The sequence below is a fragment of the Condylura cristata genome, unplaced genomic scaffold (assembly GCF_000260355.1).
Source record: "Condylura cristata isolate star-nosed mole 26May11 unplaced genomic scaffold, ConCri1.0 scaffold00011, whole genome shotgun sequence".
Lineage (NCBI taxonomy): Eukaryota > Metazoa > Chordata > Mammalia > Eulipotyphla > Talpidae > Condylura > Condylura cristata.
The window spans coordinates 26,468,444-26,488,462 of NW_004567112.1; the positions used below are offsets into that span (position 1 = coordinate 26,468,444).

The following is a 20,019-nucleotide window of genomic DNA, read 5'->3' on the forward strand; positions in this document are numbered from 1 at the left end:
CCTCTTTCCAGTTGGTAAGAGAGCCCCGGTTCCTCGGCTTTCTTCCTGTGCTACAACTCCAAGGCCATCCAGAGGGATGAGCAGGGAAGCCCCGGCTGTCCCAGTTCCCTGGACCTAGGTTAGTCCTCTTCTGACCAGCGCTGGTAGCCTCCCTTTGTCGCTCAGGCTGGGCCAGGCGGCCACAAAGGCAGGCCCAGGTCTCTCGATGGAAGCCCAGCAGAAGGGGAGCATGCTGTGCTCCCTGAGCCACAGCATCGCCCGCTGTGCAGCTGGTGAAGCTGCCTGGAGCAGGCCTCGGGGTGGCAGGTGGTTGGGACGGGACATTGGCATACAGTTTTCAAGAGATTGCAAACATCCAGATCATTATGTGAAATATGATTTTAAATGTCAGCAATGAATTAAAAGAAACCTCTTATAGATGAGGGCACGGAAGTCCTCCCCCGTGAAGCCCCCCTCTCCAAGGTAGAGGTAAGGGTGGGGCCACTGGGGATGGCCTTCCTGTCCGGACATGAAGATCACTGGGCCCTGGAGAAAAGAACCACTGCGTACCCCCCCGGAGCAGAAGCACCGTCCTCATTTCCTTCCCCCCCTTTTTGTTTCTCGGCAGAATTCTGCGGGGCCCTCAATGTCACTGTGTCTCCAGGACCCGTGGTTGACTACCTGGAGGGAGAAAATGCCACGCTTCTCTGCCACGTCTCCCAGAGGAGGCGGAGGGACAGCTTGCTGGCGGTGCGCTGGTTCTTCTCACGCCCGGACTCCCAGGAGACCTTGATGGTTAAGATGACCAAGCTCCGGGTGGTGCAGTTCTATGGCAACTACAGCCGCAGTGCCTTCCGCCAGAGGCTGCGTCTCTTGGAGGAGAGGCGGGGGGTACTCTACGCGCTCTCTGTTCTGACCCTGCAGCCAGCTGACCAAGGGCACTATGCTTGCAAAGTCCAGGAAATCAGCAAGCACAGGAATAAGTGGACAGCCTGGTCCAATGGCTCTTCAGCGACAGAAATGAGAGGTAAGGGGACCTCTGCCCTCTGGGGCTAGATCAGTGCATCTCCCTGCAGTCTGTCAGGAAGTGGTCCCAGGATGGCTCTTCTGGGCTGGAACATCTTCCAGGCCTCCCGCGGTCGTGGCTGTGTGAGTCAGGCAGTGGGGATGAGAACAGCTCTGGGCATGGATGCTGGGAGTGATGTATATTGTAGACGTAGAAGCAGGAAAGACAGGAGCAGTGCCCATGTCACCCTACCTGCCCCCAGGAAAACCTTCTTCCAGGCTGAAAGATTGGACTGGCACCGTGCGTGGCCTCGGGTCTGGGCCTGCAAATTCTTGGTTGCTTTACTGGGGCATCCATGGGGGGAGGTGTGTGCTGGAGGAGTCTGAAGTTTCCAGGTCTCAGGGCAGACAGGCTTGCTGCTGTGATCTGTCACCCAAGGGAACCCATCCAAGCTCACTGGGAAATTCATGCAAAGGTGTGAAATGGGTGAGCTCTCCCTTCCTGGAGAGGAGGGTGCGTTCTGGAACAGCTTAGCTACTTAGTACTCTCTTTGAAGGTTGTTTTTTTGTCGTAAATGTTTATTCAAGAAGACTCCACTCCACTTTAGTAAGATTTGCTATCATGCCCTAAAATTATACCCTGCATTGCTTTAAACTTGAATTTGGCCTCACCTGAGATCAGGAGAATCACAAAATAAAATCAAGGATTCCAAGTATGAAAAAGGAGATAATTCGTGTAGAGGTATTTTTGATGTCTATCTTATATGAGTAGGGGACTTGTTAAAATAAATAATACATGTGGATGGCCTTTAAACAGTCCACCTTTGTCTCTGGAGCTTGCTTACTGTAATGTTCCTCAGCACAAAACGATGTATTATTTGAAGAGTTGTGTCCTTTTCTACTTAAGAAATTAATTCAAGAAAACAAATGACTATTAGTATAAATATGTATTTTGGCATAGAAATCAGAAACATCAGATGACCAAAGGCCGCAAGGGAATCCTCTCTGAATGTCATTCAGCTCTACACTTAAGGTCGCATATGTGTACGCTGGACACACACCTTCACTCTGTGGTCAGGAGCCACTGTCTGTCCAGGGATGGGCAGGTCCCCACGTCAAGCGAGTTTACTAGCTAAGACAAATCTGCTTGCAGTGTGAAACTGGTTCCTCCTGGAATGGTTGAGGACTTGCTCGAGAATACCTGAGGTAGTTCTTTACACTTCACTGGAAATGAAATCCCCCTTCTTTCCCTCCCCTCCTCTCCTCCTCTTCCCTCTTCCAGCCCAGAAGCCCCTTTCTCTTGTCCCAATGCCATGCCAGGCTTCCACAGTTTCTGTTTCTTCCCCTCCTCCTCTCTTCTTTTCACTCATTGCCTCAGTATTTTTTGGTTGTGTTCACTGTATGCAACTTACTCAAGTTTTCTGTATGTGTGAACATTTTTACAATAAGATTTCAGGGGGATAAAGAGAAATGTGAGAACACTGTTGATCTTTGAGCCTCACAGGCGTGACTCTGCAGGCCCACTTGGACCTGCTGTCTCCTTCCCTCTCCTTCCTTCCTTTTCTGCTTGCTTATGCCTTACACGCTACATATGACTCAGATGTGCAGGTTCACACCTCTTCAGATGGTGTGTTCCACACCGCACCCCCCACCAAGGCACCCATTTTCGTGGCCTCTTCCCATCTTCTCCCCTGCTCTGCCTTTTGGTCTCTGTTCACCCTCACACACTAACACATATTGCCCTGATAGCTCACTTAGATGTGGTCCTAACCTCACAGCAGAACTAAACTTCTCCTGCTCCCCACACTCCCTCAGCCTCTTGGGAAGACCGTGGTTTTCTGATTGGAAGATTTAAAACTTTAGGAAGCAATGACATTGCTTCTACTTTCTAGAACCTTCTTCTACCTAGGCTACTAAAGAACTACACTGAGGGGGTTAAGGAAAGGTAGCCTCAAGAAAATGATATGAAGGCACTTACATGTTTAGGTTGGAGTGTGTGTGTTCCAGACTGGGGGCAAAGTGTCCAGGTTTGACTTGCTGAACTTCCTGGCCAAGGTGGGGGGTGGACTGGGCTCCAGCCTCCTGGGGCACCTTTCTCTGGACCTTTCGCTTTGTTCATCTCCAGGCACTTGGTTTTCCTAAATCTCCACTTCATGTTAAGAGTTGTTATATGGAAAGCAAGAACAAAAATAAACACAAAGAAAAGTTCTATGAGTAAATGTGTTTGGCTTGAGATATTAAATAGAAACTTCCAGAGATGTTTTTGGAGCGAGTCCTCCCCCGCCCCCTCCAGGGCCCATAGCCCCTCTTTTCTAGTAACTCACTTTGCTTTCGTTCCTGCAGGCTGTCGTAGCCATCCATGGGAGGCGGAAGTTTCCCCTGGAAACTCACTCTAATAATATTCCCACCCCTGCTCGTGACCACGGACTATCATGTGCTCTTTCTTGCAGTATTCTTAGTATGAAATAAAATTGCTGTCTGTTCCTGTAAATTCCCAGAAAGGCTGAAGCATGGTGTCCTCATCTCACTGTTGCAAATGCAAGTTGACTTGGGTTGATTCACTTAATGATTGGTTTCTGGCACAGAGCAAATGTCCTAGGAGTTGGTTCTGATTTCCACATGTTGGTTGTTTTCTATTGTAAAATAATATAGCTCAATTAGAGAAGGCATGAACAAAAGCTGGTTCAAAGAAGAAAATATAAATGATTTACATTATCTCTACCGGGGCATAACTTAACATTTCAATGTAAATCCTTCCAGTCATTTTTTTGTAAATAAAATTAGAATGCTAATTTCAGATTTCAGGCACACCATAAATACTGTTTTGTGGCTGACTTTTTTCACATTACTAAGTAGTGTGTATATTTTCCCTTGTTGCTAAATATGCTTCCATAATATGATTGTAATGGTGAGGTGATTACATCATTCCATGATACGGATACACCACAATTTAGCTTCCTAGTTCCTGTTATGGGCATTTAAGGTGTTCCAAATGGCTTGTCAATATATTTCTACAGAGCGCTATCTTTAGGATAAAGTTCTCAAATAAAATTGCCATGTGCATAAGTATACTCCATTTTAAGTATGATATCATTGAAACAGGTGCAATAACCTCTAAAGTAGTTCATCAGTTTATATTTCCATCAGCATTGAACGTGTCTCTTTTCCCATGAATTGATGTGCATACTACATACTTTCTGAGGGTGGTGGTGATGATGATGGTGACTAAGAATGATTGGAACAATGCCTGGTTCACTGTTTCCCTTGACAGATAATGAAAGAAATAGTTTTTGATGGCAGCTCTTGCGTGAATGCTTCAAGGTAGGCATGACTTGATGGATAACACTACCCACTCTTCCTTGGCCTATGCTAAGTGTACATCTTATTTGGGGTCACTTATCTACCCTTCCGCTTCTAGCAGCCTTCTTCAGACTTGCCAGCCATGGAGACATCTCTCACTGGTAGCATCTTATAGCTCCTGTTAGTGTTCCTTACACAACATTGTGTAGCTTTTTTGTAACCTGCTGTGACAGAGCATGTAAAAAATATATATATAGCATTAAAATTTTATAGGATTAGAGTCTAATGCTGTAAAAACCAAAAATATGGAAGTTTTGCCTTTTCCCTGTTATACTCTAATGTCCCCAGTTTTACTGTGTCCCCAAAGGTAATCATTGTCAATGATTTAGATCTTTCAAGCCCTTTTCATTGGCATTCATGTATACAAATACACAAGAATTTTAACAATATTATACTTAATGCTTCATAAGTAATGTGGATAATGTTTTTTTTTTTTTGTAATTGATGTTACATAACAAGATAATACCAATTGCATCCTATTGTTCCCCAGGTGATGAGCATTTAGAAAACTTCTAATTTTTCATAACACAGCCAGTGCCTCATTGTATACATTTCAGTGAGCATCACTGTATATATTTCTAAGTGTTTCTGTTGGTTAGATTCCTGAAAAGAAATTGCTGGGCCTAAGGCTATGCACATTAAATTTTTAATAGACAATGCCAAAATGCTCTCCAAAAAAACTTTTCACTCCGACCATGATTGCATGATAGTGTGTATTTCCCTGAAGCCTCATTACAATCAATATTATTATTTTTTTTATTATTTATCACAATGATGGGAAAATAATATTTCATAGTTTTAATTTCTGTTATATTCAGTACTATGTAATTTAATTTCAGCTATTGAATTCATTTATTAATGAGGTTGAACGTTTCCTCATGTTTATTAACTATTTAAAAATATTTTTCTGTGAGCTTTCTGTCTGTGATCTTTGCCTAATTTCCAGTTGATGGCTGTCCTTTTTATATACCTATAGAGATATACACAAACATGTATGTGTAACAGATTAAGCAATTGGTGTCAACTTAATAGTGTCTCTTAGTAATTTACCTTTTTCTTTTTTAATTTCTTAAAGCCTGTATTTCAAAATCCATTCTAAAGAAACAAGCTACTAAGTCCTAAAAAAAAATGGACGGAATAAAATGGAAACAATCCAGAAAGGCTAAATGCTGTGTAATGCTAACTATATGATATTCTGGAAAAGACAGAACTATAGAAACAGCGAAAAGACCACTAATTACCAGTGGTTACAGAACAGGAAGAGATAAATAAATGGAGTATAGAGGATTTTGCAGGGAAAACATTCGGTATGCCAGTGTAATGGTGGCTACATGTCATCATACGTTTGTTTAAACCTAGGGAATATATAACAGCAAGAATAAACTGTGGATTGGGGATGATTATGATATATCAGTTTTGATTGATCAGTTGCAACAAATGTGCCACTCTGGGCGGGGCATGTTGACAGTGGGGGGTGAACTATGCGTGTGTAGGAACTGAGGGATTTGGGAAATCTATGAACTTCCTATCAAAGATAGACAAAAATCCCGTTAGCTTGTACTATTAAAACCTGCTTTCTTACTTTTTCTTTTCAATCAAGACATGCCTTTCGCCGCTTAGAATCATTCCTAGCCAGTTAGAATCTGGACGAGTCACTTTTCCTTAACTGGAGTTCTTTCTGGCGTGTTAGTGATCACCACTTAGGAAAGGTCAGAAGTCCTCTTGGAGCATGAGTGGGATGACAGTGTGGTCATGGAGCTCGCTGGCTACAAGGTCATTACTGAGAAAGTGCAACTGCCAGAATAAATAAACCTCATGGACACAAGTGGGGTGTCACAGCTGAATTGTCATGGACACTGATTAAAGTCTGACATCTTTACATGTTTATATATGTATTACAGTATAGTTTAGTCTATTAACATAGCACTAGTCCTTAACACTTTGCTTTGCTCCTTTGAGTGGTAGGAAAGATATGGAGGCTGGTTACTGGAGGGGATAGCCAGGGAGTTGTGTATAACCTGTGACCTGTGACATCTGTGCTGCATTCCAAAAGGGGAACCCTCACAAAGCCTAGCTCATGAGTAATGTGCAGTAAATTACCTAAGGGATGTTTGCAAAAATAAAAAATCTAGAACTTAAAACCCCAAACCAACCAAGTAGCCAACCCACACAAATCTCCAGAGTTACTTGTTTTACTTGCTCTATGTATATTCGAGTGTCCTTTAAAACCAGGTAAACCCTTAAGAATATTTGTACAGTAACAAAAAAGAACATTGGGGAAAATTTGATATTAATAAGTGACTTCTTCCCCATCCCCAGAGATACCACTGAATGTGTTTGACCGAGAAATGTAGACTCTGTCAATTTGGGGCAAAGCATAAGTTGCCTTTTTATGTTTTAACTGTGCAAATCATTAAAATATGTTGGAGAATAGGGACTTTGAAGAATGGCAATTGTTAAATCCAGGTTTATCCAAAGAATGTGTGTGTGAGAGAGACTGTGGGAGAGAGGGGCCTGAGGGTTGTTGTGGCACAAAATAACTTGATAAATAATGAAAACCCCCATGGCCCTCCAGGTGACAATGGAGTCATGCTTGTCAAAGTCATTTTTACTACCAAATGTAGAAATAAAGGCAAACACATATGTAGTTTCTTCAATTGTTTGTGTCATGCCACCATTTTATTGAGTGAAAAGCACTGCCTGCAGGGAAAATGGATAGAACAGTCCTCAGTGACACATGTTTTGAGAAAGGTTTCCAGTGGGAACCAGGAGGGGTAATGTTAGCTTTTATTTCATTTATTGTTTTATCAATGGCATTGAAAAAAGAGCCCACCTCACTCTAATGAACTTTATAAAAGTGCAGAATTGGAAAACGTTCTTAATGTCAACGAGGAGTAAAATATAATAAAAGGAATCCAGAGAGGCAAGACAGGCAGGAAATAACAGAATGAGATTCAGTTTGGAAAATGGCAGAGTTATACATTTGGAGAAATGAACCTTAGGTGCTAGTGGGAGTCACGGCACCCAGAAGGCTGGGCCTGTGGAGGGATTTGGTGATGGTGGCGCTGAATGGCATGGGCATCTGTCTGTGATGCGGTGGCACGAACAGCTGGGCCCTTTCTGTCCATGTGCAAGTGGGCCTGGTGTCTCTGAGCAGGAGAGTAAAAGTGTTGCACGGCCCTGGTGAGGCTCTAATGCAGACTCCGTGGCCTGTGTGGGGAGCTTCGTTTTCTGAAAAGTAGATTCAAACTAGATCAGAGTAACAAAAATAATAAGGAAATGGGGGTCACCCTTCAGAGATAGGATGCCACCAGTTCAGTTGAGGAAGCCTTGCTGAGCTCAGCAAAGAAATTGCTCTGAAAATAATATGGACCACAGTGTTCAGCAGTGGGCATTTTCCTGAGTCACCTGCTCTGTACCCTTCTGATGCTGGGAACTTGGGGGCAAAGGGGTAAATTTGTCTGCAGGGGTGGCAGGTCCGCAGCCACACACAGGGTAGCATGTAAGTATAATGATATCATGGGGCATGTTTAGAAGCAAAGGAGTGACCGTAAGAGGAGGGAGAAGGCAGGGCTTGAGGTGGCAATGGCTGTTTCTGCAGGGAATGGTGGGGGTCCTATAGTGGTGGGTCAGGGCTTTTGGAGCCTGAGCAGGGAGGTAGAACAGGGTGAACTTGGGTAACTAGGGGAGGCAGGCAGGGCTGCTGGGGGAGAGGCTTATAAATCAGCAATTGACAATTGATTTTGTAAGCCAATAGTCTCAGTCTTGAGTAATGATAAGAATCAGTTGGCAGCATACACAGATGCCCAAGAATTTGTCCCAGAGATTCTGGTCTTCTAGGTCTGATTTGAAATTTGAATATTTAACATATAGGCTAGGTGATTTGATCATCAGCCACTTTGATCATCAAAGCAGAACCTCTGAAACATTTAAAGTCTTTTGGCAAAACTCTTCTGTTGGCTGCTTGGGGTGTGGGTTTAGGTGGACCTCACAGCAGGGTCTGAATTTGGCAGTAGGAATGGAGAGACGTTAAAAAGTTAATGAGAAGTCTTTAATGATTGCCTGGGTCTGAGCAAGAGAGAGAGCTTTGGCATGACATCTAGAAGCCTAACTCAGGATGTGGAAGGTGGTGCCTACAACTGGCAGGACCACACGGGTGGAGGTGGTCCTCAGGGGAGTTTAGGATTGACAGTAGGTGGCGGGGTGCCATTCTTGACCAGATGCCCTGTGGGTACATAGGCACACAGAGCTCAACTTCTGCTTTTCTGTTCCTGACATGCCAGTGTCCCCCCCTGCCTCCCACATACCCTTCACCCTCCCTATCCTGTGTCCCCCAATCCAGGTACTTGCTGGTGGTATTCCATCCCCTGCTTTTTATGCCCCTTGACTTCCCTTTGCTGTCGCTGTCTTCCCAAGCTTTGGGGAGCTCCCTACCTTTGTGCCTTTTCCATCCAGATAGATGTATTTCCCGGGCACTGGTCTGGTCTGGTCTCTCCCAGGTCATGCAGCTCCTGTAGAGTTCTAACAGTGAGGGCCAGGGGAGTGGGAGGCTGGACTAGCCCCAAGCCTGGCTTTTCCTCAGGTTCCAAAAGAAGAGTTTTCAAGATGAAGCAGGAGGCAGGTCTATGTGGTTTCCAGTGGCTGGCAGACTCCATGACGTCCTGCTGCCAAGGTCCCCTTGATGGCCACCAAGCTTTGAGTTGGGCCACTGTCCAGGCTGAGGGCTCTGCCTGGGCTCTCACGCCAGGGACAGTGAGTGTCCAGGGTTCTCGAGAGGACACTGTTTGTTTTAGGCTTCTTCTCTTAGGGGTACGGCAGCTCCGATTTCTAGAGCAAATGAATAATGAACCTCAGTGTCTTCTCAGTTTAGTTCTGCAACACACAGACTCAGAAACCGTTCAGTATTTTCAGAGGACACAGATCTCCATATTTTCAGATGGCAACATGTTTATCCACAGTGAAAATGCTAATAACAGAAGCAATTTTAAAAGGCTGTATAATCAGTATTTCAATTTAACCCCAAATAATAAATTTTAATAAACCAAATTGCTGTCTGATTTAGGATTATGCAAGTAAGCTCCCATGTAGGGAGGAGACAAAGCAAATGTAAAAACTGTTACCCTAAAGATATTTGGGGCAAAGATGAAATTATAATGTAATTTCTTATCTGACTATTTAACCTGAAAATGTTAGAGGGAATTTAATAATTAGATATAAAAGTACTACCACAGGGAACTGATATTTCAAGTTCCAGTGAAAGAAATGAAATAATTCCTTTCTCTCCAGAGACATGGGATAGATAATTAGGAATGAGATTTACCAAGCATTTAGTGGTACTGCTTAATTAAGCAAGCACATATCTTAATGCTTGAAGTGTCAACAGGTCCAGACCCTCAAAGGGAACAAATTGACAACTCGAGTGTAATTTAAGCCCCACTTGAAACAATTCATCATTGTACTTACCCTCATTCCAACTGCCACGGTCTTGGGTGAATTTAAGTGATTGAAAACTTAATCTGAGCAAACATGTATTAGCCCTAGCTTGTGAGCCTGTCATCACTGTGCCTTGTCCAAGGAAGAAAGGTAGAGAGGATTGATCCCGACCCTCTGGGTCTCCAGCTTCCCAGTCTGGAGGAGACATACGGTGGGGATCTGACTGACATCAGACAGCTAATAAAATGAGAGGGTGAACGGGCGATACAGTGTAAGACAAGAATACATTCCTGGGGGCTAGGGGAAAGGTGGATCTCTGCAGGACCCAGAGTGAGGAGGGCGATGAGTGCTATGGGCCACGTCCTGCCAGGAGACAACACAGTCTGAGAGACGTGGGCAGAGAACTTTCAGATAACATGATGGGATTGGGTGCATGTGTGTGGCTGCTGAGGCAGGCAGCAGGCAGGCCTAGAGCAAAGGTTGACATATGGACCTGGCTGCTGACGTTGACTCCAGGGACCCTGCCAGATTCTTCTTCAGTGCACCCTCACACCTGACACAATGCATGCCACACAGAAGGAGGAATTTTTTTGGATGAGAAGAAAAGTGATTCACCCTTTGGTAAAATGTTATTTTAATTGAAGATAACAAGAAGTGTAGGTGACACACACATTCTACATACACATTTTCACACACACACACACACACACACACACACACCAATTATCCTGGAGCTGTCTCTGGAGAGGGCAGGTTTCCAAGTCCCAATTTTCTGCACTACTTAAGCTCTGTTTGGGGACATACACATGGCCTTTGTATTTTGTAGCTGATTCCATCTCAGAATGTGAACTTTCCTAACTGCCTTGTCACAATGAGAAGTCTATTAAATACGCTGGGCTTCTTTTACTTTGCTTTGTTTTCTAGAATTTGTCTTAGAGTAAATGCAAAAGGAAAGAGTGATTTGAAATAAACAAAGCTGGAATTCTGTTTCTCATCAGCTGCTCCATGCGGGTCACACAGAGGGCCTACTCATGTCTAAGGCCTTGTTCGAGTCCCAGGAGAGACTGCCTTTGGTGTAAATCTTGGGGGAGCAAGGAGAAAAGGAAGCCACAAGCAAAATTCCAAGAGCAGAAACAGAGAAGGTCACTGTGTTTCTCTAGGTTTGCAGCCACCTTCCTGAGAAAATGGATCGCTTATAAATAGTGGGGACGCAGATACTTTTAAGGTTTTTTTTCCCTTAGGGAAACCAGCCCACTGTTGAATAAGAGGAGCCAGGAACTAAGTATACTAATTTTTGAATTTGGAGCAAAGGTATTTTCTCATCTTTATTTTATTTAAAGGTCTGTTCTTGTGTGTACTTTATATCACCAGTCTCTCTCTTCCCCTTAGATTTTTCTGTCTTACTGATCTATGCAAGATGCTGCCTGAGGAAACTTGAGGCAGGGTGGCATCTGCTTTCCAGGTTTCTATGCCCTCTGGGGGCAGACTAGGTTTACCTGCTATTGGTCAGGGTCTTCAATTTTCGCTCCTTCCAACTTGAAAGAAACTTAAGAATCAACTGCTTAAGGTCTTGGGACTTCCTGCCTCTGATGGATAAGGAGCTAAGAACTCAAGCGACCATATAGGAAATCAGAACAGGCCCAAAGCATGTGACTCCAGCTTGCAGAGATTGGCGCTCCACAGCTTGGTGTGTTGGTGCATCCTCATGACTTCTGAGGTGAGGCTTCCAGGCTCCGTGCCTTGCCCCTCTTCCCAGCCTTCCAGAATGTAACCATGTCCTGGCTCCAGGTTGCCCTTTGAGACCTTGATCCACCAGTACAGTGCTATTTATTCCATTCAATTGTCCCAAGTAACCAAGACTTGGTAGGAGACAAGAAAGGAAGGAAAGAAAGTTGCAGTCCCAGCCCTCACACTGCTTGCTTCCACCCCGCATGGCTGTTCATCCAAGATCAATCGTGAAAGTATAGTGATGCATTCTAGGGTAACACATTCAGCAGAAGGAGAGTGAACGTGGGATGGAGGGATGGAGTATGGGCTATAGGGCTTCTCCAGGTGGGTCCTGCAACCTCACACCTCAGACTCTTCAGAAACCTTTGCTCCCTAGACATACAAATCTTCACGCCCTTTCTATAAATAGAAACTCAGAGGCGATGCCTGGGAATTTCTATTTTTATAAGAGTCCCAGTCAGTCCTGAACACTAAAGTTTTAGAGATCTTGATCTTTGGACTGAATGAAGTCAACAGCTCTGATCAAGATCTGTGGAATCTGAGAGCCCAGCCTTACCAGTAGTAGAAACAGAAAGGCTAAGGAGAGGCCCCCGAACTCTGAGCCAGTCTCTCCCTGCCCTTGCTACTGCTCCCTGTGGGCCCCTCACTCTCTGTGCTAGGGCCCTTTCCATCAACACCTGCATGGGAAGAGGGGGTCCTTGCACCCAGAATTCTCTCTGTGTCAGAAACATACAGCTTACCATGTTCGCTGTTTAAGCTCCTTTAATTGTAGGATTCTTTGTTAAAGGAATGGGGGATAGGTGAGCCAGTGTGAAAGAATTTTGGGAGAAATGGAGCCCTCCCAGGGCCTCTCAAAACTGTCAACCATCTGCTCTGTCTATGGCCAGGTCCCCGTATTGCTGGTGAGCAGGAGCCTGGGAAGGCCCTGGCGGCATGGCCACAGGTCTCCATATGAACCCAGGGACACTGTCTGCCACACCATGTGAAACATGCCCTCCCCAGGGCAATCAGTAGGATGTTCTGTCCAAGTTGGGAATTAAAACTCTCAATTTTCACACCTCTCTGCATGATGGTTTCCCTGCAGGTCCATCAAAGGGGGCTTGATGAAGATTCTTTCCTCCTTGTTTCCTCCAGGCAGATAGGATCGGTTTGTCTCTGTAGCTCTGGGCTTCATTCTTCCAGAATGTTTGATCCTGTGCCCACTTTCAGCCAGTTCTTCCTGGAGGGGCCATGTTTTAGTGGCTCTCACAACTTGCTCCTTACTAGATTTCATCTGTTCTGCTCTCTTGGGGAGGGAATGAGGCCCTGCAGCTCAGTCCCCTGGGCTAACACCTGACCAGAAGATCAGATCGGTTCTGCCATGGCGCACAAGGTTCCAAGGAAATCACAGAGCAGTCAGTTGGTGACTTAGCTTTTTTTTTGCTGCTGTGAGCCTGAAGTAATGGAGATATGGACATGGGAGTCAGACATCAGAATGCCTACTTTATTTCTGATAAAGCTGTATTGAGAAAGGCAAATTGAGTTGAGACCAAATTGAGCTGCTTCTGTTTCCCTGATCAGCTGTAATTTCCTCCTTCCCCTCACCTCGACCCAGCATGTACACTCAAGGCCCTCACTTGATGAGAAGAGGTGGCAACTTGCACCCTCCCACCTCCCTAATGGGACCCCTGGCAGCAGGAAGGATGGAGGACGGTCACATGAATTGCTGCGGATGGGGTCCTGGGGAAGCAGGACCTGCATTACTCCTAGCAGCTGGGGTGATGAGACCTTCCCAAGGGGCGCACACTTCTCACCCCTCACATTAGCTCTTTGTTGAGAGGCTACTGTCAGCACAGGTGGCATGATAGAGGGCCTTGACCATATTCCTCTCACCCAGACAGGGGCAGTGTGCCACCCTTCCCCTGCCTGGCAGGTGCAGGGGGAAGGAGGTAGTGGAGGTGGTTTGGTCGGTAGAGGATGATGGGATCAGGTCTTCTCCATGCTCTACTCCTGCTTCCCTTCCTGCTGCGGTAAACTTTTCTGCTGTCAGAATGCATGGGTTTGTTTTGGTTTAGTTTTGTCTGTTCTGCTGCTTTGTTTCTTCATAGTCCACATATGGGTAAAATCACACAGTATTTGCCTCTTTGCATCTGACTTACTTCTCTCAGCATAATCCCCTCCAGCTCTACCGATACCATGTATCGGCACAGGGCGAGAGTTCTCCTTTTGGTAGCTGACTGGTGTCCATTGTGTGCATGCGTCACATCTTTATCCAGCCACCCCTAGGCTGTCACTTAGTGTGTTTCATGCCTTGGCTATGGAAATGGTGCTGCAGTGAACAGGGCACACGTATCTTCTTCAATCAGTGTTTTCATACTCTTTGAATAGACATGGAGTTGCTGGATCATATATGTAGCAGATTAATTTTCAGTTTTTTGAGGAAACTCCAAACTTTTTTCCATAGAGGTTGGACCAGTTAAGTGTTCCCACTGAGACTGTATATAACATTTTCCGTACATTCTTATCAACACTTCTTGTTTCTGGTCGTCCTGAGATGGGTTCATTCACGCAGGTGGATGTGGTATCTCAATCCACCATCCTCTACTCCCACCTCATTGTGGTTTTGGTTTATATTTCTCTTACAACAATAAACAACTTAGAAGACAATCAGATGTTTTGGCAATTTTTATAGTGAGATGAAAATTAGAAGGACTGTTGTAAATGCCCCAGGCTTTTCACTGGGGATCCCGAGGTATGGAGAAACCATGAAGGCTAGACTATATAAAGACATGAAGCCCCAGCCTCTAACCAAGTTTAGGTGATCATTCTCCTTCTCTAACTTCCTACCAGAACAATAAAATTTTCTTCCAGGATTTTTCATATGAAATGCGTGACATTAAGTTAACAAAATGACCAGGCATACCAAGAGGCAAGATCAAAAGCAAAAACATGTAACAGAAACAAGCCTACAGGTGATGCAGACATGCAAGTTATCAGGCATGTGTACTCAAATTCTATGACGAATATGGTCAAGAAATTAGATGACAAGCTGGAGAAATGGGAAAGAATTAGGCAATATAGAAACTGAAAAGCACAAAAAAATGAAACAAAATATTTGATAGATGGGTTTGGTTTCACAAAATTGAGGCATAGATGAATAAAAAAATTAGTGATCTCTAAGGTAGGGCTAAGGTAGGTCAATAGAGGGCCCTCCCTGGTGGCGCAACGGTTTGGATGCAGCATTGCGAGCTAGCCTCAGCCACTTCAGTGTGAGTTGGGTTCCAGTCCCTGAGCTGACCCACATGGTGCAGCAGATCTCGCCTGTCTTGCCTGCTGCTCCCCTCAGCATCTGCCTGTTCTGCTCCCCACTCTGTCTCTGGTGAATCCTCTCACCACCCCTGCATCTTTGGCCTGTATCCCAGTTCTGTATGCATATATAAATCTTTTTTAAAAAGGTAGATCAATAGAAAATATCTAGAGCTGACTTAGAGAGAAAAAAAGGAGAATCCAGAATCGACATCCATGGCACTAATAACACAGTTTGTGGGAGGGGATGGGATGCAAGTAAACTCAAAGTTTCAGACCATCTTTCTTTCTTTCTTTTTTTTTTTTTTCAGGCCCTAGTTTCTCTTTCTAGAGCTCTTCAGTGTGGCAGCCAATAACCACGTGTAGTTACTTAAAATTAAATTAATAATTTAACTAACAAATAAAATTAAAATTCAGTGTGTCAGTCCTGTATGGCCTGGTCACATTTCATTGACTCAATAGCCACATGTGGACAGCGACTGCAATATGTCTATGCTGTAGACATAGGACATTCATATCACCTCAGACGGTTCTGTTGGACAGTGATTCCCTGTTTTTTAGATTTTTGTCCATGATGACATTACCCCTATACTTGGAACCTTTCTGCAGTTCTAGGTCCTTTAGTGTGATGTTCAGAGTTCTACACAGTGTAGCTTAATTCTGTTTCTTTGCCTGTTGAAAGTAAGCCCAGTAAATTCAGTTTTCAACAAAATAATCTCCAAATCAGATGACTGTTGCTCTGTGTGACTATCTTGTATGGAAAATGGAGGGTTGGTGGATGTTCCCTATATAAGGGTGCTGGGGAAAGTACCCTACATTTTAGAAAGAGGTCCACTCAAATAGTAAATAATATTTGATTCTTGGAATTTCCATTGTGAGTCTCTTTATTTTGCAATTATTTGGGGGCAAGTGGGACTTCTATTGAACTGATTCCTAGCTTTCCATTTATTATTATTGTCATCGACTTAAATAATATGTCATCGCCATAGTGTACCCACCACCAAAACATCTGTGATACCCCACCATAGTATTTATTGACTTTTAAACACAGCCAACTTAATTCCCTCCTCTGGTGCCTCGGATATCTCAGTTGTTAGGCTTGAGTCATTCTACCTCTCCCTGACATTTGAGTTGGGACAATTAAGTGTGCTTTTGTCAATGTGAAAACTACTTCATGCTTTGTCGTTTCTTTTTTTGTCTTACAGTGATTTCCCTCAAAACTTCTGAAGATTCATCCTTTGGGAAAAAGAAAGAGAGCTGGGCATTTTTTGATGGTAAAACTTGCTTATTCTTATATTATAAGATGCACCCTCACTTTTATATAATATGAAAGGGATAGAACGGGAAGAAAGGGCCCCAACATCTTAGTTTTGCTGCAATGTCAATTTACCCTAAAGTTACTCAAGAGTCAGATGGGAATTTCCTGTGGTATCAGTGTATGAGTTTTGTAGGAGTGGAGTGAAAACTCGTTAGTTTAATTTGGGGTTGGTTGTTTTATTTTGCTGTAGAATTACTACCAAGATATCCTCACAGATAATCATGATTGCTAGGTCTTAGGTATGATCCTAAATACTTTACATATATTAACCCGCTTGATCATCAAGTAATATAAAATTGAAAAGCACATCTCCCGTGACTAATTCTTTCTCTGTCTCCTTAAGGATTTTGGGGTTCTGGAAACAGTTTGAAAACCTTAAGCAAGTGATTTTCAACCCAATGTGAGAATCACCTAGAGAACTTTTAAAGCGCTGGTCTCTAGAGATTTCCAGATGATCCCAGCAGATGACCCCATATTCCCAGATCATCCTAGCCTCGAGAGCAGAGGTCCCTAGAGCTGGTCCCGGACCAGAAGCAGCAGCAGCAGTTGGGAGCCTATTACGAATGTACTGTTTATGGCCCTACTTTGCTTATGGAGTCAGAAACTCTAGGGGTAGCTCCCAGTTTTAATTAGGGTTTTAATTAGACCTTGCGTGATTGTGATGTATCCTCAGAGTTAACCCTTAAAGCAGTGCTTCTCCAAGGAGACAGTTTACCCCTCCAGGGGGCCTTTGCCAATATCTCCATCTATTTTTGGTTGTCACAACTAGCATTTTGTTGCTGCTGACATTCTTTGGATGAAGGCCAAGGTTGGTGGTAACATGCTACAATGAATTGGTGAGCCCCCACAACAGAATTACACGTCCCCCAAATATTAAGAATGCTAATGCTGAGATGTCTTGCCTTAGAGTCAGGTACATTTACAAATTATCACAAAGTGGTGGGGGGATTATGACCATAAAAATAGAAAAGATACATTTCCCAAGTTCTCAGGCAGCCTTTGGTCAGTGAAAAGCTGAAACAAATGTTGAAAGGTGATCAGGAAAGTGTGAAGGTGTATACCTTGTGGAGGCAGGTGAAGGTGTGTACCTTGTGGAGACAGGTGAAGGTGTGTACCTTGTGGAGACAGTTGAAGTTGTATACCTTGTGGAGGCAGGGCATTGGCTGGTGCTGGCTGCTCTTCCCAAAAAGGTCTGGGAGATGCTAGTGCCTTGGGGCTTCCCCATTGCCATTTGTTAGCTCAAAGACTGTGGCAGGAGGGCTTGGTAGGGAAGAGCGCTTGGATTCAAACCTTTTCTAAGAACTAGTTAAAAGCAGTGGATTTGTTAATACACAATGAAGAGGCACCCAGGGACCCCAGCTAGCAAGATGCATATTCTATAGGGATTCTGCCATCTGCCGCATAAAGACAAAGGAAGCAGACTCTTAATGTGATAGACCCTTTATAGAATTAGAATGTATAGGGAGGAGAGAGAAGAGAGGATATTTCTAATAAGAGCACCCTAATAATTACCCCCCCCCCAAATTATCCGTCCCCTCATGAGCAAGTGTCTAACCAAATAGGGTCTATCTGAGGTGGTGCCACTGAGGCTCGAAAGCTTGGCACGAACCTAAGGTGCCTTCTAGTAAGGAACGGTGAGAAAGGGGCAGGTAGTTCTGGGACAAAAAAGCAAACAAAAATACAAATCAATTAATGGCTGCCACTGTCTCTGGCAAGGACAGTCTTCCCCTGTTTCAAGTGTCCCTACTTATCTCTCCTGCATGTGACTCTTCCAAGTCTCTCAACAGTTAGTACCGGGGTCCAAGTCAAAGCCAGAGGAGCAGCTCCCAGCCCACCTACCTTCAGTGTCTCTCACAGAGCTTCACCTCGCTGCTCTGCTGCTCCCCGAACTCCCGTGGTCAGCTCCAGGCAGCTGCCTGTGAGTGGGGGTGGGGCGCACAGTACCCCCTAACAGCTGGAGCCACTTTCTCTCTTTTTAGAAAAAAACGTAACCATATTTGTGAACATTGTGCACCAGCCATAAGGTGGCTGTGTAGATCACTAGGATTTATGTTGTTGTAGTTTTAAATATTTTGCTTTTCAGATCGTATTTGATTCCAACAAAGCTTCTTTGCATCCTCTGCCTTTTCCTTTACCAAATGACCATTTTCTAGCACAATCATTTCAAGTCCCTTCATTCAGGGAAATCCTGTGATTAGTAAAGAGATGAAAGTAACTTGCCTCCTCACAGGCTGAAGTAGAACTACATTTACCCCAAGTTTCTGGAGCTGGCCTGTGACCTCCCTGCTGGGAGTGGGTGGAAGTGTGGAGACGGACAGTCCGGGGGTCCCTAAGTTAGGTCACTGGCAGCTCTAACACTGGGAACCCTGCTTATCCCAAAGATGTACAATTATCTCTTGGGGGCTTGGTTAGTAGCCTGGACTCTGGGCACCCCATGATAATCTGACACCCAGAGAGATCCAGAGAGAATTGGCACTTGATTAGGACCCAAGTTGTTTCTGCCGTGTGTGGCCTGAGGACTGTATTTTGAAATATCACAGGACACGTAAACAAGACTTGATGCGCATTGAAGGATTGTAGCATTTAGTCCTTACAAGCCTGGCAGCATCGTCAGCGTCTCTAAAACACTGCTTAACATACGATGATTCCCATTTAGCTGTAGATCATCCGGATTGTTGTCCATCTAAGGTACTCAAAATCCATAGCCAACGTGCTTTGTCTCCTCAGCACAGAGAATGCAGAGCAGGAATTCTCCCTCGTATAGTGCAGTGTCCACTGTTTGGCCTGATAATTTTAGCAGTGCCCGTCCGTGTGTTTCATTTTGTTAACCCAGACACAGTGTTGGTGAGGTCATAGGTGCAGCTGAAATTCCCTGGCGCCTGATCCCAGGCCTTTGCCCTTTTGTTCCTGGATGGGGGCGCCTCAGTGGGGCTGCAATGGATTCCCATCCTCCTGGGGCTTCGCCCTGCCAGGCTATGTGCCTGCTGAACAAAAGAAGACATTGTCTGGCCTCTCTGTGAGATGCTGGATTGAGGTAAAATCCCTCCGGGCTATCGCTCAGGTATTTTGCCCTGAGAAAGGTGGTATTATAGGTTAGATCAAGACATAATAGAAGTGCAAGTTTTCCTCCATGGAACTGAGGTCTCCTTGGCATTTGCATTTACCCTGGAAGTGTGCAGGACGACACTGACCTTCTTGACTGAGTAGTCCAGGGACAGTGGGGTTCCTTCATTACGCTGAGGAATGTTGGGGTCACTGGGTTTCCAAGCAGCACTGAATACCCCAGCTAGCTGCTCAGTTGCCCGGCAACAGGTACCTTCTGCTTTTGTCAGGGCCACTCTGGCTTGGCTTTCTGGGAGGGTGGGAGCTGGTGTGAACATTGTACACCCCGTGTTAGCCTCCCTGCCGTGTGCATATCACCCCAGCCTGCCAGCCCCGCCATCTGCTTCAGGGAGGCCGGGGTTAGGGACAACCGGGAGACATTTTCTGCATCTGTGTCTAAAATTAATATTGGTGCTTTTGAAAGTCCAATGACGAGACAAACCTGCACATGGATTCAAGGAATATGACAAGGTTTTTAAAGATTTGCTAAGTATGTAGGACTGTGTATTTTAAAGCGAATTGTTAATTTGTTTAAAAGCAGATGCTTTCTTAAATCTGGATCCAAAGTCTTGGATTTTTCATCCAGGCAGCATTATTTAGCCTGGTCTGAGTTTTAAATCATTCAAGCCAACATTTAGAGAGGCTTTACCTGAATGTCCCAGGAGAAACTGAGAGCTGTGGCCCTGGGCTGCCCTTGGCCTGAGAATGGCTGCTGGACCCAAGGGCAGCTGCTTCATGGGGTCTAGCTTGTCTGATGGAGCAGTGGCCTGGAGTCTTAGGAGTTGGTGATCCTGATCCTGGCTGAAATG

At 44.7% G+C, this 20,019-nt stretch overlaps 1 protein-coding gene across 1 annotated transcript in view; it reads left to right on the forward strand.

Moving 5' to 3' along the window:
* Positions 1 to 205: 205 nt before the first annotated feature.
* Positions 206 to 20,019, forward strand: part of VSTM4 (V-set and transmembrane domain containing 4) — a 62,766-nt gene continuing 42,952 nt past the window's right edge. The window contains exons 1-3 of the mRNA XM_004681044.2: positions 206 to 272; positions 608 to 1,006; positions 15,996 to 16,064. Coding sequence (XP_004681101.1) covers positions 206 to 272; positions 608 to 1,006; positions 15,996 to 16,064 — 535 coding nt within the window. The remainder of the gene's footprint in view (positions 273 to 607; positions 1,007 to 15,995; positions 16,065 to 20,019) is intronic.